The sequence below is a fragment of the Aulostomus chinensis genome, chromosome 10, assembly GCF_037954235.1.
Source record: "Aulostomus chinensis isolate RoL2024-O1b breed Wild chromosome 10, RoL_Achi_v1.0, whole genome shotgun sequence".
Taxonomy (NCBI): Eukaryota; Metazoa; Chordata; class Actinopteri; order Syngnathiformes; family Aulostomidae; genus Aulostomus; species Aulostomus chinensis.
The window spans coordinates 28,870,169-28,889,028 of record NC_141329.1 but is presented as its reverse complement, the minus strand read 5'-3'; the positions used below and the strand labels follow the sequence as shown (position 1 = coordinate 28,889,028).

General features: G+C 50.5%; 3 protein-coding genes across 4 annotated transcripts in view; 1 reads left to right on the top strand and 2 right to left on the bottom strand.

The window, feature by feature from the left end:
• Positions 1 to 2,147, top strand: part of ostn (osteocrin) — a 5,411-nt gene extending 3,264 nt beyond the window's left edge. The window contains exons 1-3 of one of the 2 annotated variants that reach the window (XM_086215299.1): positions 187 to 568; positions 665 to 894; positions 1,380 to 2,147. In XM_086215299.1, the coding sequence (XP_086071425.1) occupies positions 551 to 568; positions 665 to 894; positions 1,380 to 1,467 (336 nt within the window). In that variant the 5' untranslated portion in view covers positions 187 to 550 and the 3' untranslated portion in view covers positions 1,468 to 2,147. Of the gene's footprint in view, positions 1 to 186; positions 569 to 664; positions 895 to 1,379 lie in introns of those variants that run through there. The other variant, XM_086215298.1, reaches the window with a different exon arrangement.
• A 1,077-nt stretch (positions 2,148 to 3,224) lies between these two features.
• iws1 (interacts with SUPT6H, CTD assembly factor 1) lies at positions 3,225 to 16,350 on the bottom strand. Its single transcript, XM_086216957.1, has 15 exons — positions 15,227 to 16,350; positions 14,605 to 14,687; positions 13,494 to 14,145; positions 13,337 to 13,396; positions 12,948 to 13,155; positions 11,697 to 11,754; positions 10,771 to 10,880; positions 10,532 to 10,682; positions 10,371 to 10,453; positions 10,132 to 10,261; positions 9,853 to 9,970; positions 9,187 to 9,298; positions 6,637 to 6,693; positions 6,090 to 6,201; positions 3,225 to 5,321 (listed from the first exon to the last, which is right to left on the bottom strand). Exons 1-15 carry the CDS (start codon positions 15,267 to 15,269, stop codon positions 5,196 to 5,198), a joined length of 2,103 nt encoding a protein of 700 aa, XP_086073083.1. The 5' UTR covers positions 15,270 to 16,350; the 3' UTR covers positions 3,225 to 5,195.
• A 158-nt stretch (positions 16,351 to 16,508) lies between these two features.
• Positions 16,509 to 18,860, bottom strand: wdr74 (WD repeat domain 74). The gene is made up of 2 exons (XM_086216958.1): positions 18,098 to 18,860; positions 16,509 to 17,220 (listed from the first exon to the last, which is right to left on the bottom strand). Exons 1-2 carry the CDS (start codon positions 18,704 to 18,706, stop codon positions 16,702 to 16,704), a joined length of 1,128 nt encoding a protein of 375 aa, XP_086073084.1. The 5' UTR covers positions 18,707 to 18,860; the 3' UTR covers positions 16,509 to 16,701.

Genomic DNA, 18,860 nt, shown 5'->3' with positions numbered 1-18,860 from the left:
AAGCAAGCGTCCCGCCCTCGGCGAGACTCCCAGCTGATATCGAATGATGCAACATCAGCGTGAGGCCCAGCGGAGAGTTCCAGTCTGTTTAGTCTGGACGACATCCGATCAGCTGTTGCCTCACAGGCAGCCGGTAGACAGGAAGTGAGAATCTGCCGGGGCCGTGATGTAAGTGATGATTCCCAACGTGGAGTCCTGATGTATGAAAACAGGGAGCAGGGTGGGCGCTGGGCCGCTCAGATCAATATCGTCCCCACGGAGACTCCCTCACGGAAAATAAAACAGGCGGCAAACTCGGTGAACAGACTCATCCCGCCTCCAGCCAGCGAGTGTTTAGGACAAAGAAGAAGAGACGGGGACGGACGGAACGGTGGAAAAGAGATCAGGGACCTCTAAAAGTTGGACCAGTGTGGTTTGGTTTCCAGCTGAGAACTCGCGTCTCCTTTTTTCCATGATATAGCCTTATCCTGTCTTATTATTCTCCCTCGGCTGACCCCAGATCAATGCTCCAGTAAATAGCCTAATCCCTGCACACGGATGTAGACGCACCATGTGGTCGTATTCAGAAGTATGTTAGCGTCAGTAAACAGACCAAGCCTGCATTTGATCACATTGATTTGCATTTCATCAGCCTCATTCCAGTTACGGTTGTGTTGTGTTCCAGCATGTAGACCGATCCTTGGCCAGGTCGCGGGCAGCTCCTCAGCCACGGCCTGTAGAGGTGAAGGAAGGGGAGGAGCCACCAGCCAAGCAGCTCAGACTGGACCAGCTAGCAAAGATGGAGAATGATGTCATGGAGCCAAAGAGGAAGAGGAGTTCCCCCGGTAACACCGTGCCACTGGACCGCCTGTCAGTCAACTCCATGGAAACCAAACAGACATCGAACAAGCAGAGGTGAGCGGATCAAGGTGGGATGTGTTACTATAGCAACATGGGAGGTGGCCAATAACAAGACCGCGGGGACGTCGAAACGCCAAATCACAAAGAATCTTCCTGGCGTCAGTCTCATTCCATGAAATACTCTGATCGGTGTCCTCCAGATCAGGCCTCCCTCCTGAAAACCCACATGTTGAAAGGTGTTCACTTGTCGTCATGGCGACGGGCCTGCGAAAGCATTAGTTCATACTTGGTCCGTATTGCAGTCGGGATGTCATTTCAGCATCATTTTGATCATTTTATTGTAATGACACTGAAACAGTGAAATCTACATTGATGATGTCATGACCCAGAGATGACAACTGTGACATAACCATGATGATGTCACAACCCTGACAGCGTGACTGTGATGATGTCATGATGCAGATGTGCTTCTAATCTCCTTAAAAAGCGATTACTTGATTCAACAGGGTTAATAATGGCATCTTCCTCTCTGTTTGTAGCAAAGTCGTCGCATCGCCACGACGAAGAGCCAACCTGCCCCCGATTGACAGGATTGGAATGAGCCGGCTGCCAAACAGCAGAGGATAGGCCACGCCCCTTACCGAAAGCAGCCAATCACCTGCCCTGCGTCACCCACGTCACGGAGAGCAAAACACAAGGGAACCAGTTCACGTCTCATCTGCACGCGTCACATATTCATCTGATTATTAGTTCATGTTAGTTTTTGTTGTTTCTTCCTGCCGGCAACTGGTTGATGCGAGACACGCCGTGACGCCGTGAAGAAGTGGAAGTAGTTTTGTGAATCTTCTTGATGAGACAACAAACAAGCTGATGCACTACGCAGAAACACTTACAAAATCACTTTGAAAGGCAAAATAAAAAGGAGGACGAATTAAACGAATGCAGTTTTTACTACTGGGGAAAAGGTGATCATCAAAAGTACATTCCTGGAAAACTTTACGAAAGCAAAATCTCTTAACAAGTCGGCCCCGCCCACCTCTTGATGCCATCCAGTTGCTGCGTTTCAGCGATGAGCGACGGCAGCAAGCTGAGACGATCCGACGTGATTCTGCTGCTGCATCACCCTTCAATGAGCATTAAAGAGTGAACCACCACAGTTCCGCCTGGTTTTATGACCAATGTGTCCGTCTGCTCCTTGACGTAAACACTCGTCATTTATATCAACAGATTCTCACAACGAAAGTTCACGAAAATGTTGCTTCAACTGAATTTGGCCTCATGACAAGACAGGTGCTATGGGAGCGTCCCCGAATGATGATGTCATGCTGTGTTACCTGGCATTTTTGTCATTTTAACGTTTGATATTAAAGCCCTGGTCAAGCTGACTGGGGACAGGTTAAGATGGCGTTCATGGGTGCAGCAACAGACTTAGCTAAGCTACTCTTTGTTAGCCCTCTGCTAACCTGAATTTGGATAAATAATTCGATCATGAACTGTGAACCAGAACGTCACCAAATCCAGATCAGCCAGGTTCATTTGAGTCAAAATACCCAAATTTTGAATATGTAGGTATTTTTGTAGTTTCAACCAGAGAAGTTCTCTGAAACGATCTACAAATAAAGTTTACATATACTTGACACATAAAAAGGAAAAAAACAACTTTGTGACAACTTAGTTACACACACACATATATGTGTATATATATATATATACATACATACATTATATATATATATATATATATATATATATATATATATATATACATTATACATATTCAATATATGTATCTATAAAACAGGGGAAAAGGGCTGTTATTAGCTGTTTAGACAGCTATTATGCTAGTCTGCTAGGCTAACTACCTGCTGCTAACTGAGTAGCGGCTCATTCTTCTACCAGGACAGGTTTGCCTCATGAAGCCGCTCAGCCACCGCCGCTGAACTGCCCTCAACATTTCCTGAGGGACGAATGTGCTGCACCACCTTGCGAGCAGGTTGCCACTCCGAAGACAAAGCTAGTAGCAACAAGCTAGTAGCACAGCTCGTACCTTCCCGCCTTTTTCACCTCACTGTAGATGCATGTTAAGTCCATTATTTTAATATTTTCACAGAATTCTCTTCCAATGTGATAGAAGCACCTAATGATTATGACTTTCATCTGTTTACCTTTAACATGGAACACCGCCGAGGGCGCTAAGGCTCATCGTTAGCTCACTCCTATTCCGTTAGCTTCATTTGCTCATACAACTTTAACATACAACTGTTTCGTTGGACACGTTTGTACTTTGTATGACGTTCTTCAGGGCCGTTCAGTTGATCGGTGGATCAGGAAAACAATATTCAGGTTTTGTTGAAGCTTTGTGTCCCAAGTGAAGTGAAGTTAAGGAGCAGAGACTTCTTCATGTTGGAGTTTTTATTAAGAAAGTTATCTTTTGATCCAGAACAGCGCAGACTGACAAGTTGACTGGGACCGGACCTGAACTCATCACTGTAAAAACAACTTAACATGGGCTCTGAGTTTAGCTGCGACCCGTTCTGGATCACAGCAGCCCGGTTCTGTACAGTAGCAGAGGAGACCAAGAGAACTGAGCAGGTCTGAAAGGCAACACGGAAACAGCTTCACACGTGGAGCGATTCTGTTCTTCCAGGGTTAGTTTGTGGTTGTAGGAGGAGCTTTGAGAGTCGCTGGCGTTCTACCGTCAGTGGATGACGGCCAGCTGAGCGTCAGGAGAAGACGGGCCAATCACGATTCAGGCGTCTAGAAAGCACTGAGTTGTCTGCAGAAGCGAGTTGCTGTCTACCGCTGTTGTTCCCATCTCTTCAGTTTGTTATTCATTTATGAATTCTTGTTGTTTTTGCTTACAGAAGTCTGACGAATGAAGTGGAGGAGGCAGCAGGACAGCAACAAAATGTGGTGCTGGGAGAACGCAACCAACCAGCGGCACCGCCTCCCTTCTCCATCCGTCTGACAGCAGCAAGACAGTGGCCGTGGGAGCTGATGGGGTGGCTGAGGTCCAGTTAGCTACTGCAGCACGCGGCCTAGCTAGACGGTACCACAGGGTAACAAAAATCGTCCTGAGGAACCCGGAACCATCCCTGTAAGCCAGAGAGGTTTGTTTAAAAAACAGAAGAAAACACTCCACAGTACCATCCTCAGTGACCGATGACCACTTCCTGTCAGCCGCAGCTCAAATCCTGACATCATTTAAAAGCCGCCTGCTGCGCATCCGGACCCCACTGACAGAGTGAGACGTCCCGTCTACAGAGTGAGACGTCCCGTCTACAGAGCGTCGTGTCGCTCCAGGCAGACAATCCACCTTCACTGTCGAGTTCCATGCTGGTACCGACACCTCGTCTCCTCCGTGCGGCGATGATGTGCAGCGTCACGAGGGTGAAGCCGCGTAGCTTCCAGAAGTCTATGTCAGGGATGGAGGCAGGATTTGAGGGTCCCTCTTCTGGTTTCAACCTGATCTTTACTATTTTTGGGTCTAGATGATTGACGGGAACATGACTTGATGTTGGGCGGGACATTGTAACCAGCAACGAGGCGTCAGAAGCAAGCGCTCTTGTGTCTGCTGCCGACCGGCTCAGAAGGTTCTGAAGAGGTTACGACGCTTTTTTAAAAAAAACAAGAACAGCCAACGTTCTCTGTTCTTCAGACTGAAGCTGACTGTTTCTGTTTAAATTCAATTTTTGGAAAATAACAGAACTGGTGGACAAATGCATTTATTACATTTTTAGATCACTAATCAAGACTGAGTCAAGCTGGAATCAGGGCTCCGTCCCCCGGCAGCTGCATTTGTCAGGTTGTTTCTGCAGTGACGCTGACAGAATCAAAACCTTCTGGTTCAGTTGAAGTCCCGTTGGTTTGCCGTCTTCCTCTCCACACCTCCTGCAAAGTGGCATTCAAGATGTCCGACCTCAGCACCATGTGATGTTCGCTGCGTCGCCAGTCAACCACGTCCGCGTTAGGTGTTGTGGGCGGGGCACTCAGCAGGACATTCTGCTCTACTTCATGTCTCTGCGTGACTCAGACAGAACCTCGGTCTGAGCCGGTCAGGGCCAACACTGAGTGGACGGACTCCTGATGCACTCCTGCCTGAGTCCAGTTGTGTCCCTTTCAGTCCTTTCGTCCCCAAATGAGGGACGTTCACCTCGAACCAATGAGAGACGAGGAGATCCCTTAATGAGGTGGAGGGTGTGAATGCAGCAGAGAGACAATAAAACCTCTGCAAGCGTCCACGAGTGTGTGAGTCCAGAGGGATTTGACAGTCAAAGCAATGACATCGGCGCCACCTGGAGGGCACAAACAAAACACTAAAGAAGAACAAAAGAATAAATCCTACAAGGTTAAAATCAGAGCGGCATCCGGTTGCCCTCCACGCTGATCTTCACAGCGTGACCCGTCTTCGTCAGGCGCCGGATGTCGGCAAATCTGCGCATCTGTTTATCAACGCGGGACATCCCCTTTTTCACCGGACCCTGCAGGAGCAAACAGAAAGATTAGGAACCCGGTGTTTGTTCTCCGAGGTCCTACCTACGACCATCGAGCAGCAAACTGACAGGAGGCAACCAGAGGGCCCGTGTTTGTGTGACTGCTCGGGTCAGAGGTCAGGCAAAGCATGACAAACATGTTTCCTCCAGCGTTCATCGGCACTTCTTCACTCTGTCACACACTGATGCAGCATCACCACACGCCGTCAGGCCGGGCGAGACACACCATGCAGGACAGACTTACTGCCCCGCCCCCACAGGACGACCGCAGAAACTACAGGGGCATCCGGTTTCCCTCGATGCTGATCTTGACGGCTCCCTGTGGACGCTGCATCTTCCTCTGCTCAGCAAAGCGGCGCTTGTGCTTCTCCAGCAGGCCGATGCCTTTCTTATAGGCGTTCTACAGAGAACCAATCACAGCTCAGCTGCTCTCCCCACCGCCCCAACAGCTCAAAACTCCAGCAGCAATACAAGTACACAGGACGTGAGTACTTGAAGTGCTGCTGCAGCCCCGGCGCCTCAGTCGCAGTGCAACTGGAAACATTTCTGCACAAACTTTTCGGGCGTATTTGACCTTCATCACCACCACAAGACTCTCGCCATCGTGACGTCACGTTCAGACCAAATGAAGCGATGCTTAAAATAAAGAAGTAAAACCAGTATTGTATGTCCATTTTCAACTCTGCCTGAATATTCAGAACCCAGTTTTGACGGCCCGGACATGAACGCTGCTGCTCCTGGTACCGGCTCACTCACCCGGCTGGATTCCATCTCCACGTTCCATTTGGGTCGCACCACGTAGTCTTTGTTGGAGGGCATGGGCACGCGAGCCCTGGCACAGAAGCCGGGGTCACCGGGCCTCAGAGCTCTGCAGGAGGACACAAGGCACCCTTACTACTGCAAATACTACAGTTCCAACTACTACAAGTTAGAGGGCTTGTGGGCATGAATGAGATCAGCATCATCCAGTTTCATGGAGGACACGTTCCACAGGTGTCAGGTGAACCCTAACCCAGCACACGGACAGGTTAACAGGAAAAGTCTGTTCAGCTCTGATCCAGGATCAGTGAGCTCCAGAAGCACTTGAGCAGTGGTCAGCCTTCCAAATGGAGGCCCAACCCTTCGTCATCATCATCGATCTGTCGGAGCAGCTTTGATTATTCTAGAAATCAGCGGCTGGGACTCACGTGTTTCCACTGCTAGCTAGAAGTCAGCAGCTAAGCTAACACCTCTTGTTTGTGCTGCACTGTTTATTCCCACCACTTCCTGGCTCAACCTGTCCAACAGCTGAAGATCAACTTACTTCTCTTCTCCCGTCAGCTGTTTCTCCAGGTCCCTCCGCGGCGTTTGACCTCCGGAACTACAGAGACGGACAGGAAGGAGGACAGAGACGCTGGAGTTCACATCAGGATGAATAAACATTCCTCAATAAAGTCTGCAGACGTGCAGGTTAAACTCTCCCCGACAGCAACAGGTCTCCATGCCGTTAGGATCATTCTCCTCACAGCTGTTAGTGAGCGCATCACAACCACACACGATTCCTCTGTCGGAAACTTCCCCTGTTAAATGCGGTTCCTGGACCTCAGCAGTTCTGGTTCTGGTGTTTCAGGATTATGGTTCTCCTACATGAGGGACAGTCACATCTGCTGTCTGATCAGTGGGTGGCGCCAGCTCACTCTCCCCCTCCTGCACGTTAGTTCTGCTATTGTTGGGATGATGCAGCCAGAACACGCATGCGTGTGAGCATCCTCACACAGCAGCAGAGGGGGAGGGGCTTGACCGACAGCAAGATGCTTTGAGATCTTTGGTTCACACATCTTTGAGGCTCTCAACGAAACCATGGCCTCCACGTAGACTGAGGGACATTCATTCTTATCTGTCCAAGAGAGCAACAATATTCATGTACTTTGATCGACCGCATTCACGCAGCGGACATGCCGCTCTGATGTCGCGCCCGGGTGGGGCGACAGAGTGCTGATTGGGTCACACGCTGCCATCCAGGCTGAAGTTAAACTTTCACAGTGAGGCTGACAAATGATTCTTTCATGACTTCGTGGTCGACTACAAACACAACTGAGAGCAGAACTCCAGACCAGTGTTGGTCATTAAGAAGGTCAAATGATTTCCACATTAGCATTCAACAACGTCCAAGCTAATGACGCTAGTTGTTTTGCTCCGTGACAAAATGGTTTTGGGACACACACGTATGTGGAACATTCCGACAGATGACATCCACCCCTGAGTCGAGCAGCAGGAGTGTTCGTGTTGATGGAGGTGCTGGCGAGATGCGCCGGCATCCCACAAACTCCTGCATGAGGTCTGTTATTCTATCATATCACGTGACAAACACTCAGGCAACGTTAGCTTGTGGCTAACAGACGACCAAATATTATATCCTTTCTTTAAACATGGCTGATGTCCCGCTGGAGTTTTCCCATCTATAGTTTTCTCAGTTGCTGGTCAACCATGACGTGATGACAGTAGAACTCTGATCAGGTTCTCTACGTTTGTACCAGCTGCTTCCCACCCTGAGTCAGAGGAACATGGCTGCCAGGCCAGTGTGGTCTGTTTAGCGGTAGCAGCTGCATCACATTGAGTCACTCGCCACAAAGACAAACACCAGAGCGTGAACTGACGAACGATCGTTTCTCTACACGGAAGCATCAGCCGCCGCAGTGCAACCATGCACTGATAACTGAACCTGATTGGTGGAGAGAAAACGTCAGGTTCCGTCGCCCTCTCCACCTTCTGAGGCTGACTGGGGGTGGGGGTTGGGGTGGGGGGGTGACAGAAGAAAGCAACATAAATAATGAGGAGGTCAGGAAAGGCTGGGACACACACACACACACACACACACACATCTGATTCATGAAGAGAGAGAGAAGACATGAGGAAGTGATGAAGACACTCAAAACATGTCGATGGACGTTCAGAACCGGTCTCACAGTGACCCGAGCCGGACGGCCATGTCAGAACATGACCTGAGCAGAGGTTGGAAGAACAGCAACACCTGAGAGCCGAAAGTGTGAGACAACCAGACACAACGGGACAACAAAGTAGGGTTACTCCTGTTTTCCATTTCAAACTTTTGTGAGAGATTTTCCTCCCTTGAGGAGGGGTTTCCTCCTCTGAGGCTCCTCCCGACTCAAGTGTGACACCAAGTGGTGGAACACGGTGTGTTCTGCTGTGGTGCTCAGCTGTAAAATACTCTTAGAACCAGCTGGCAAACCCCAAGTATTCCTTTATCAGTTTTTATCTCCAGTCGAGGTGTTTGTGGATAACTCATCACAGGTCTGGATTAAGGAGTCCTGGATTACACCAGACGACCTGGAGAGTCTGGACACTTTAGCTGTTAGCCATCAGTCCCCATTCGCTCCAAGCCAAATATACATGGCTGGTTCTTCCTGCATTCTGGAGACTCAAACAAGGAGGGAAAAACAATCCATTTTCATGTCAAACTGGTTTGAGCGTTTTCACATCAGCCCAAACCTCCGTTCAGGTTCAGCAGCGAGTTTCATCTGCGATTCTTGACGGGCGGTAAAACGTGTTGAACAGCTGCCAACGTCTCGCCAGCAGGTGCAACCATTTTACAGCGAGTCTCCAAACGTCTGTTAAACAGTCAGACTCAGCCTGACTGAGTCATGAGTCACATGACTGACGGGAATCACCTTCCTCGCCATGATGTGGAGATAACAACCAGATATTAAACAGGTCCTAGGGAAATGCTTCCTGCAGCGCTCTCATTCTTTACTGCCTCAGTTTAAGGAAGTCTCCTGGGACGTGATGTGAGAGACCAATAAGGTGGCAGGGTTGTCTGATGTCACTGAGGGAAGCTTTGATGTGACTTTGGTACCTGAGTCGCCGTCTCTGAGGCATCTGCTGGTCCAGATCTCTCTGCTGCCGCTCTTCTCTCGTCATTCCTTTATAGTTGGACGTCAAGCCAAAGATCGGCCGCGACCACTCGTCTGGACACAAGACAGAGGATCTTTATTTACCGATACTCCTCCATCCCCGGGACGAGTGCATGCCAGCTACACACAGAGGCTAGTGGGTGTTCTAGGAGTGAGGCTGCAGACCTCAGACCAGCATACAGGAGCAGACTAAGAACCAGGGGAACGCTGGAGTCGTGGTTCTGTGCTGGAGAGGTTGAAGGAGCTCTGGAGACTTTGAAGCCTCGACAAAAGTCTCTTGACGAGGAGTAAAAGAGTGAACGTGGGGTTGCATCCAAACACAATTAGAACACAACACATGAGCAAAGTAGTAAAAGTACTGCGTGATGACATCAGAGACAGTACTTGAGGATGTGACGTGTACCAGGAGGAGTCAATGAACAAGACCTGAAGAAAATGTGGGGCCGGACCAATGAGGCTCTAATTTCCATGTTCCTGTTAGAATCATGTGTGGGGTTCACCGACACGCTTCTGACACATCCGTGACACATGGCTGTCAGTCTAAAACAGAACATGAGCTGAACAGAAACGTCCCGCAGCAGCTCAGAGGTGAAGAGAGACGTTCTTACTGATCAGTTTGAGGGCCAGGTCTTTGTTGGGTCGAGACTCCTTGGGGTGTTTGTACAGGAACATGACGGCCCGTCCGATCCCGCTGTGCTTCAGCGTCTCCTGACTCACACTGGGCAGCTGCAGGGAGGAAACACAGACTGAGACATCGCCACATCACCATGGTAACACACCAATCAAGCCACTGGAAAGAAAACTGATGATCAGCAGCTTCACAATACCAGATATCTGGATGGTAAGTGGGTTTTATTTTGAAAGCACCCATGAGAGTGTGGACTCACTTCCTGTAGGATCCTGAGAAGCTCCTCCCTGATTCGGAGAGCAGGCAGCGATTTGTCTGGAAGGGGACTGATCCACTCTTTAATGGCCGACATCACGCCACTGTCGATGAACGTCTCCTTCAAGTCCTGTCTGAGGAACAAAGAGCAGCGGGTTTACACATGGAAGACGTTGCTTCAATGGCACAGGAACCAGTTGTCTGTCAGATGAGCGCCGTCGCGTCTGACAGCCATGGCCTTACTTCTTCAGGTGCATGACAACCTGAGGCAGCAGAGTCAGTTTCTTCAGCGCCGGTTTCTTCTGACTGTTCAGAGTTCGATCCTCCTGTTGAAGCAGAAGCCGATCAGGATTCAAATGTATGACCACAAACTTTAAACCAGGCTTTTATTTTGACAGGCAGACCTCAGCAGCCTCGTTCATCTTGGTGATCATGGCGCTGACCACGTCGTCGGCATCGCTGATGAAGGTCCCACCGTCACGATGACGCCTTTTCCGGCTGTTCATGGCTTTCTTCTTAGCGAGCATGATGTCAAAGTCAGACATGAAGCTGGTGCTGCGCACACGCACACGCACACACACACTTAGACAGTTGGAACTAATAAAAGCTGAATAAACATGGAGGAGGTCGGTGTGCCGCTCACTCTTGGCCGCTGCGGTCAATGCCTTCATCAGAGTCAGACTCCTCCTCCTCCAGCTGGTGCTTCTCCTTGGCCTCCTTCTTGTCCCCTTCCAGGTCCTCCTGGTTGAAACCCTGCAGACAGGACCGGCACTTCCTGTAAACTCTTGATAGTGATGCACATCATCCAACACCCTAGAACCTGAAACCAGCTCCAGCAGGCGGCAGGGAAGATCTCCATAGAACAAATCACCACAGCCACACCGGAAGCTGTCAGACGAAGAGGCAGCGCCGCAGGTTTGACTCCGTCAGTCTGGAACTGTACTGACAGAGTATAAATACAGCAACGATCTTCTCTTCTACTTGTTTTTGGTCTGAAATGTTTTACGAGTCATGAGCTTTATGTCCTCATAACTCCCAGTGAAGAACTTCCACCGACCTCGGTCAGCCTCGTTCTGGCAGTCCTGTTGGACCTCCATGCCACTTCAAGCTCTGTTCACCTGCTCAGACGCGGCTGGTTTGGTTGGTTGTGTTTCTACCACCTGCAGGTGAAGTCCGTGTTTCTGTTGAGTCCTTTTCAAGTTTGTTTTTGTGACCAGGAGCCTGCAGACCCTGTTTTATTTTGAAAACTAACAGGATACACTGCTATTCTGCTGGAGATTTCCTGGCTGGCTCCATCGGCTCTGTGTTGATCGATGCGCTGCACATCAATTATAGACTCGCTGCTATTCCCGGTGAAGCGGCATGCCGGCAAGTGACCGGTTAGAAATCACAAACATGTGACAGAGAGCGGCCAGTCAGCGGTGAGACCCCGGACACTGAAAACGGGCTGATTCCATCCCGAGAAAACCTCATCAAGCTCAGCTGTGATGTCATTATGCTGTGACCAACAATCATGCAGCATCACTATGGTCAGCATTTGTCTGACCTGCAGGACGTTGTCACACTCACCGTAAACTCCTCCTCTTCCTCGTCCCCAGACTCTCCAAAGATGTCTGCAATCATTTTTCTGAGAGAAACAAAAAGAAGTCAAAGGTCAAACAGGGAAACTGGTGTATTTACAAGTGTTGTCTTCCAGCAGGGCCCCATCCCTGGCAGAAGGACAGATTCTCAACATAGGGACCAACAACCACAGGGCCTTCCGCTAACAAGGAGCTTTGAAATACTTTTACATTTAAGTTCTGGTCAATAATCAGCTGATCTCTCCGCCTCTCTCTCAATAATCAGCTGATCTCTCCTCCCCTCTCTCAATAATCAGCTGATCTCTCCTCCTCTCTCTCAATAATCAGCTGATCTCTCCTCCTCTCTCTCAATAATCAGCTGATCTCTCCTCCTCCTCTCTCAATAATCAGCTGATCTCTCCTCCTCCTCTCTCAATAATCAGCTGATCTCTCCTCCTCTCTCTCAATAATCAGCTGATCTCTCCTCCTCCTCTCTCAATAATCAGCTGATCTCTCCTCCTCCTCTCTCAATAATCAGCTGATCTCTCCTCCCCTCTCTCAATAATCAGCTGATCTCTCCTCCCCTCTCTCAATAATCAGCTGATCTCTCCTCCCCTCTCTCAATAATCAGCTGATCTCTCCTCCTCCTCTCTCAATAATCAGCTGATCTCTCCTCCCCTCTCTCAATAATCAGCTGATCTCTCCTCCTCTCTCTCAATAATCAGCTGATCTCTCCTCCTCCTCTCTCAATAATCAGCTGATCTCTCCTCCTCTCTCAATAATCAGCTGATCTCTCCTCCTCTCTCTCAATAATCAGCTGATCTCTCCTCCTCTCTCTCAATAATCAGCTGATCTCTCCTCCTCTCTCTCAATAATCAGCTGATCTCTCCTCCTCTCTCTCAATAATCAGCTGATCTCTCCTCCTCTCTCTCAATAATCAGCTGATCTCTCCTCCTCTCTCTCAATAATCAGCTGATCTCTCCTCCTCTCTCTCAATAATCAGCTGATCTCTCCTCCTCTCTCTCAATAATCAGCTGATCTCTCCTCCTCTCTCTCAATAATCAGCTGATCTCTCCTCCTCTCTCTCAATAATCAGCTGATCTCTCCTAAAAAGGCCATTCTTGGAAGAAAAAAAGCCAACTTTAACACAACACACTGGACAAAGATCAACTCCAGTTTTATCTCCACTCATTTTCAAACCACACAAACTAAAAAAAAAAAAAAAAAAAAAAACTTGACCAAGAGTGAAAAGGAGACTTACTCTTCCTCATCTTCACCCGAGTCGCTGTCACTGCCAAACAGAGCTTTTTCATCCTTCTTCTCTGTTGTGACCTTTGACCTTTCATCATCATCACTCCCGCTGTCGGAACCCAGCTCTCTCAGTTTGGCTGCCAGACTTTTGTCGGGTCCCTCTGACCTGCTGTCGCTGTCAGAGTTGTCATCGTCTGACATCGCCTGCCTCCTCTTGGCTGTTGAGGACCAGAACAAACATGGCTGACGGCTCAAAATGACACTCAGCAATCAGGACGCCGTGTGTGTAAGTCGTAAACACACGCCGTCTTATTAATATCAGAACATTAACGTAAATGTAGTAATCGAGCGAGCTCCTCGGCCCGCGTTTCACTCCCTGAGGTCAGAGCTACATCTCACCTGGTTTATCCGCCATCTCCTCATCCTCACTGTCAGACAGGACGGCCTTCTTCCTCTTCACTGTGCATGCGCGCGCGCACACACACACACACACACACACACAGATTAGTGACTGATTATTGCTGATGTGGCTTTGATGCGGGTGTGACGTCAGTACCTGGCTTCTTGTCCTCGTCGTCGCTGCCGTCTGCAGCTCTCTGCGTCTCCTGCTGCTCTCCACTGCTTCCTGCAGGACTCTTCCTCCTCCCCCGCTCCTCCTCTTCCTCACTGTCTGAGTGCATCACAGCTTTCCACTTCCCTTCTTCTCCGCCCACCTCCGCCTCCGCCTGCGGTTTCTCCTCCTCCTCGTCTGAGTCTATCTGTGTTGCCTTGCGTCTGGCAGGCATCTCTGTGTCAGAGTCACTGTCAGCATTAGAGTGGCGGTCAGGGGACTCCGCCGGTTTGGTGTCCTCATTCTCTGAGTCGCTGTCTGTAGCTACTTTGGCTCCCTCGGCTCCCTCCTCCTCCATGTCAGAGCTGCTCCCCCTGTGTTTCACAGGAGATGAAGCCTCCCCCTCCTCGTTATCTGAAGCGGCGTGTTTAATGGGCGACGACGCCTCGTTGTCTGAGGCGCTCATCCTGCGTTTACCCATGGAATCGTCGTCGCTGTCAGCGGGTCTCGGTGCCTCTGCCTCAGAGTCACTTCTTTCATCATCACGGTGCCGGCGGGCCTCTGCCTCGGAGTCACTGTCACCCCCTCGCTGGTCCTCGTTGTCAGAGCCGCTGACCTCCATGTTGTGGGCTCCGTCCTCGTCGTTGCTGCCACCATTCTGAGGAGAGAAGCGAAGGGTGCGTCACACTCAGAGGTCCTACGACCTGATCAGCACACACACACATGACTATCTCAGCTCCAGCACTGGACCCCAGTCCCCCAGAGGAAACCAGCACAGTCCTGACTCCTCCCACTCCAGGTCCCAGCACCACATTTCCCATCAAACATGTCAGTCAGAACAAAAGAGCCTGTTTACCAGTCTACCTGCACCCCTCATAGTCTGAGTCCTCATTAATCCCACCAGGACATGACAAGGACCTAAAGGTTCCACCAGGAGTCCCGGCTCTCCTCTAACACCTGAGTTCCACTTTATCAGCAAGAACCCCATCAGAATGTTGCAACATGACAGGAATCATCGGTCCACAGCGCCGTGATGTCATGAGGTCGCGGCTTGAGGGAATATTCTTCACTGAAACATTGCCTATGTGGTTATTGAAGCTCGTAGCCTCAGTCTGACCTCAGAATGACGTCGGTCTCTCCTCAGCTCCTCGCTGTCGGACGCCGGATGTTCATCCTGAACCGGGGTCCCGCCTCCGTCATCTGCAGAACAGGACATACGTCAGGTAACAAGGATGTAGGAACCCACAACTCCCGCTGGAAGCTGAGCGGTTGAAGAACAAGATAATTCGAGACACGCGCCGATGTGCGGCTCGGGATCAAATCAGAGATCCGGTCGGTCACCGGAGGGATCTCAGAGTTCCCTGCACGCCTGGCCCGAGCAGCGCGAGGAACCGAATACTGCACACAAGCACAGAAACATGGACGCGGTTACGGTGACCGAGCTGGTCCCGCGAATGTAACACACCCCTCACGAGCCATGAATCGGTTCAAGATGACGTCGGGGGTGCGTAAGAGCTCAGTTACAGGAACAACGACCGAACTGCTAGCTGTGCTAACTAGCTGTGCTAATCCGCCGCACAGTTATCCAACAGAGAACAAATCATATATTTGCCATTTCACATCAGTAGTGGGGGCAGGAGGCCGAATCACCGCCCGGCCCACCACCAACCACCCCGTACCCCGAGGTGCAGTTAGAGCTCGCGAGCTGCTGTGTTGAACGGGAAACCGACGGTGTTTACCGGAGTGGCTCGCGGACATGAAGTCGTCCTCTTCTCCATCCATCTGAGAGACGAAGTCAGAACCCGGCGGTGGGCAGTCGTGGCCGCGGGAGGACACTCCGTTTACCGTCCTGGCCTCGGGGAGAAAGCGGGGAAAAACAAGTAGCGATGGACAAAGTAGCGACGCGAACAGAGGCAGCTATCTGTAGCCGAGGCGAGCCAAAATGGAGCCACCCCGTCATGTACGCATGCGCAGAGGTTTGGACGCGGAACAATGACGTAAAGGGAAGTTAGACGATTGGTTCAGGATTATGAATTTTATTGAGATAAATGCCAAATGTTGCCATGTATATATTAATACATAAATAACGCGATGTTACTTCTGCTCCAGTCCTTCCTTACGAGATCGCGTCTACGCTGTTCGTAGATTCCCAGTTTCAATCAAACCAAAGCAGGATGATGAATGTTGGAGCAGCGGGAAGCTGCTGGTGAACGCATGAGGGCCTCGGACGGTCGAGGAGGTGAAGACGGAGCTGGTCTCGTCACTGCCAGTGTGGTGTGCTTCCAAAACAGTGCCGGGCAAAACTATAAAGAGATGTTGAATGTTCCTGTGCTGTTGGAGGGAATTTATAACCTGAGAGAAACAAATCACAACACCAGAAATATTTCTGATGAACAAGCGAGGGAGCAGACGGGACAAACCAGCTTTACTTTATTTCTTTGAATCTATGCTGTTTAACCGGAACTGGCAGTTCTGGGCGTGTTAAAGTTCAGTAAAAATGTTTTTAAAAAAGGAGGCAGGAAAAGTTGGTAGTGGACTGATGAGCTGGCTGAAGCCCAGTGACCACCCCTCAGAAGCACTGACCCTTGATTTTGGATATAATTTGTTTATCTTGTCAAAACTTTTTAAGCTTCAATAAATTCAATAACTTTAGCAATTTTACTGACATGAGATCAACAGGGTGTATCAGTGCTTCTACCCAGGAAATGATCCCCCGTAGTACTCCTTGTCAGAGATGTAGTACTGTCTGAATAGTATTACTGTCACCTCGGACTCCTGCAGGTTCTGAGATGAACCTCGACAGGCGACGTTTCAAAAAAACAGAAGTGTAATTCAACCAAAAATATGAACTTTTACCACAACAGAATTTAGTACAGTTCTTAGTGTTTCCTCTAATTGTCCCTCTGTGCTGATGAAGAATGAAAGCACAGAAGTTGTAGAGTGGCGCGTGCACACGCACACACACACACACACACACACACAGAAACAACTCATTACATTGTTTTATGAATTCTACTCATATTACACTGAGATGAGGAAGTCCTTTTACTTTATATCCCAGGAGATGCAACACACACACACACACACACACACACACACACAGAAACAGTGGAATAAACAGATGTGCATCTATTTTGTGTTTTAAGCAAGAACATAAAAAAATGCGAGTCCTGGTCTCAGAAGAGTCCCACACTCTGATGAGGACTTGAACGCCTCAGTCTTGAATTTTCTTCCACTTTTTGCTTCTCTTCTTCTGTGGCTCCTCTTCCTCCTCTGACATCTTCCTCTTGGACTCCTCCACCTGTTCCATGGCATCCCACACCTCATCCACCTCCTCCTCCTCCTTCATCTCTGTCACCTCCGCCTCTGCCGCTCCTTCTTCCAGGTCTCGGCTGGTGAGCAGGAGACAGTTGAGGCGGGACTTCAGGTAGACTTTGTGCAGTAGCTTGCGGTCGTCCAGGTTGTGGATACGCAGGAAGCGGTCCAGACCGCAGGACGCCACCACGGGCTGGGACGAGTGACACTGGAGACTGCGTACGCCGCCCGTCAACCCCTTCAGAGCGCCGCGCACCAGCCCCTTCCTCAGGTCCAGCAGGGCGATCTGCCCGTGTGTGTTGCCCACCACCACGCTGTCACCCGTGGTGGGCAGAGACAGGGCGGTGAGTGGATACTCACCGTATTTGGCCTCCAGGACTGGACGGCGCTGCGGCGTGGAAGGGTCGTACACGTGGACCTGACGGGGCACACAGAGACATAAGAGAGAGAGATTAGACACACAGAGACATAAGACAGAGATCAGACACATCAGAGACATCACAGAGACATAAGAGAAAGAGATTAGACACACAGAGACATAAGAGAGAGATCAGACACATCAGAGACATCACAGAGACATAAGAGAGAGAGCAGACACACAGAGACAAAAGAGAGAGAGCAGACACATCAGAGACATAAGAGAGAGATCAGACACATCAGAGACATAAGAGAGAGATCAGACACATCAGAGACATAACAGAGACATAAGAGAGAGAGATTAGACACACAGAGACATCACAGAGACATAAGAGAGAGAGCAGACACACAGAGACAAAAGAGAGAGAGCAGACACATCAGAGACATAAGAGAGAGATCAGACACATCAGAGACATAAGAGAGAGCAGACACATCAGAGACATGAGAGAGAGATTAGACACACAGAGACATCACAGAGACATAAGAGAGAGAGATTAGACACAGAGACATCACAGAGACATAAGAGAGAGATCAGACACATCAGAGACATAAGAGAGAGATCAGACACATCAGAGACATAAGAGAGAGATCAGACACATCAGAGACATCACAGAGACATAAGAGAGAAGGCACACACAAATTCTACACACCACGCACGCCCTGTCAATGTTTCCTGCTGAGGTTTTACTTCTCCAACGGAACCGGAAGCTCAACGATCACCGAGCTCAACATGTACACATCCATCTATTTATCTGTTCACTCTCATCTCACTCTCACACTCCTGCTGCCGGTTCACCGGTCCGGTTATATAAGGAGGGTGACGTTCGCACGCGACTGTAGAACGGAACCGGCCTGGAGGGCCGGGGCAGCCGCCTCACCTGCTGGTACCCGGTGCAGGTCACCACTTTGTCCGAGTCCGGGATGAAGGCCATGTCTCGAACCCAGTGCGGACGCCGCAGGTCGAGCCAGTCGTCCCGCAGGTTCTTGGCGGTGAACACGGGGCTCTCGGGGTTCTGCAGGTCCCAGATCTTCAGTGCGTTGTCCTTCCCGCCCGTGGCGACTTTGTGCGGGTGCGCCGGGTTCTGCCGCATCCTGCACACGTTCTTTCCGGCCGCCACCTCCGTCACGGGCTCGGCTCGGTCCTCCCTCCACACCCGCAGCGTCCCGCACTCGGTGCAGGTGGCCAGCACCGAGCCGCTGAGCGCCGCCAGCCCCGCGAAGCAGCCGCCGGCGGGTTCCCCGCAGCGCCGGGTCTCGGTGAACACGCCCTTCTCCAGGCTGAAGGTCTTGACGGTTCCGTCCACCGAGCCCACCAGCAGCTCGCTCTCCGCCGGGTCGCCCCAGCACAGCGCGCGCACCTCCTGCTCGCGGCTCAGGTGGTTTTTGTTGCAGAAGTTGAAGGCCTGCTTGCGGGTCACGCTGACCCCCTTCAGGATGCCGGTCTCCGCGCCCAGCCATACCGAGCACCGCCGACTGTTGTCCCCCATCTCACCGCCCTCACGAGCAGCTACAAGCGGCTGCCGGTCCCGGTCCAAACAGCACGTGCTTCCTCTCCGGCGCGGCGTCGCATGTTAAACGTGTCATTGTGACGTCATTGTACGGCCCTTTATTTGTTCTTCTCTTTGGAGACCAAATGTAGAA

Coding starts and splice junctions, on each gene's coding strand:
- iws1 (XM_086216957.1), bottom strand. CDS start 15,269: ATGGATGGAGAAGAGGACGACTTCATGTCCGCGAGCCACTCCG. Junction 13,156..13,336: donor GGAGATGGCGGATAAACCAG/GTGAGATGTAGC, acceptor GGTCCTCAACAG/CCAAGAGGAGGCAGGCGATG. Junction 6,202..6,636: donor CAGCTGACGGGAGAAGAGAA/GTAAGTTGATCT, acceptor GTCCTCCTGCAG/AGCTCTGAGGCCCGGTGACC.
- wdr74 (XM_086216958.1), bottom strand. CDS start 18,706: ATGGGGGACAACAGTCGGCGGTGCTCGGTATGGCTGGGCGCGGAGACC. Junction 17,221..18,097: donor CCTGCACCGGGTACCAGCAG/GTGAGGCGGCTG, acceptor GTGCCCCGTCAG/GTCCACGTGTACGACCCTTC.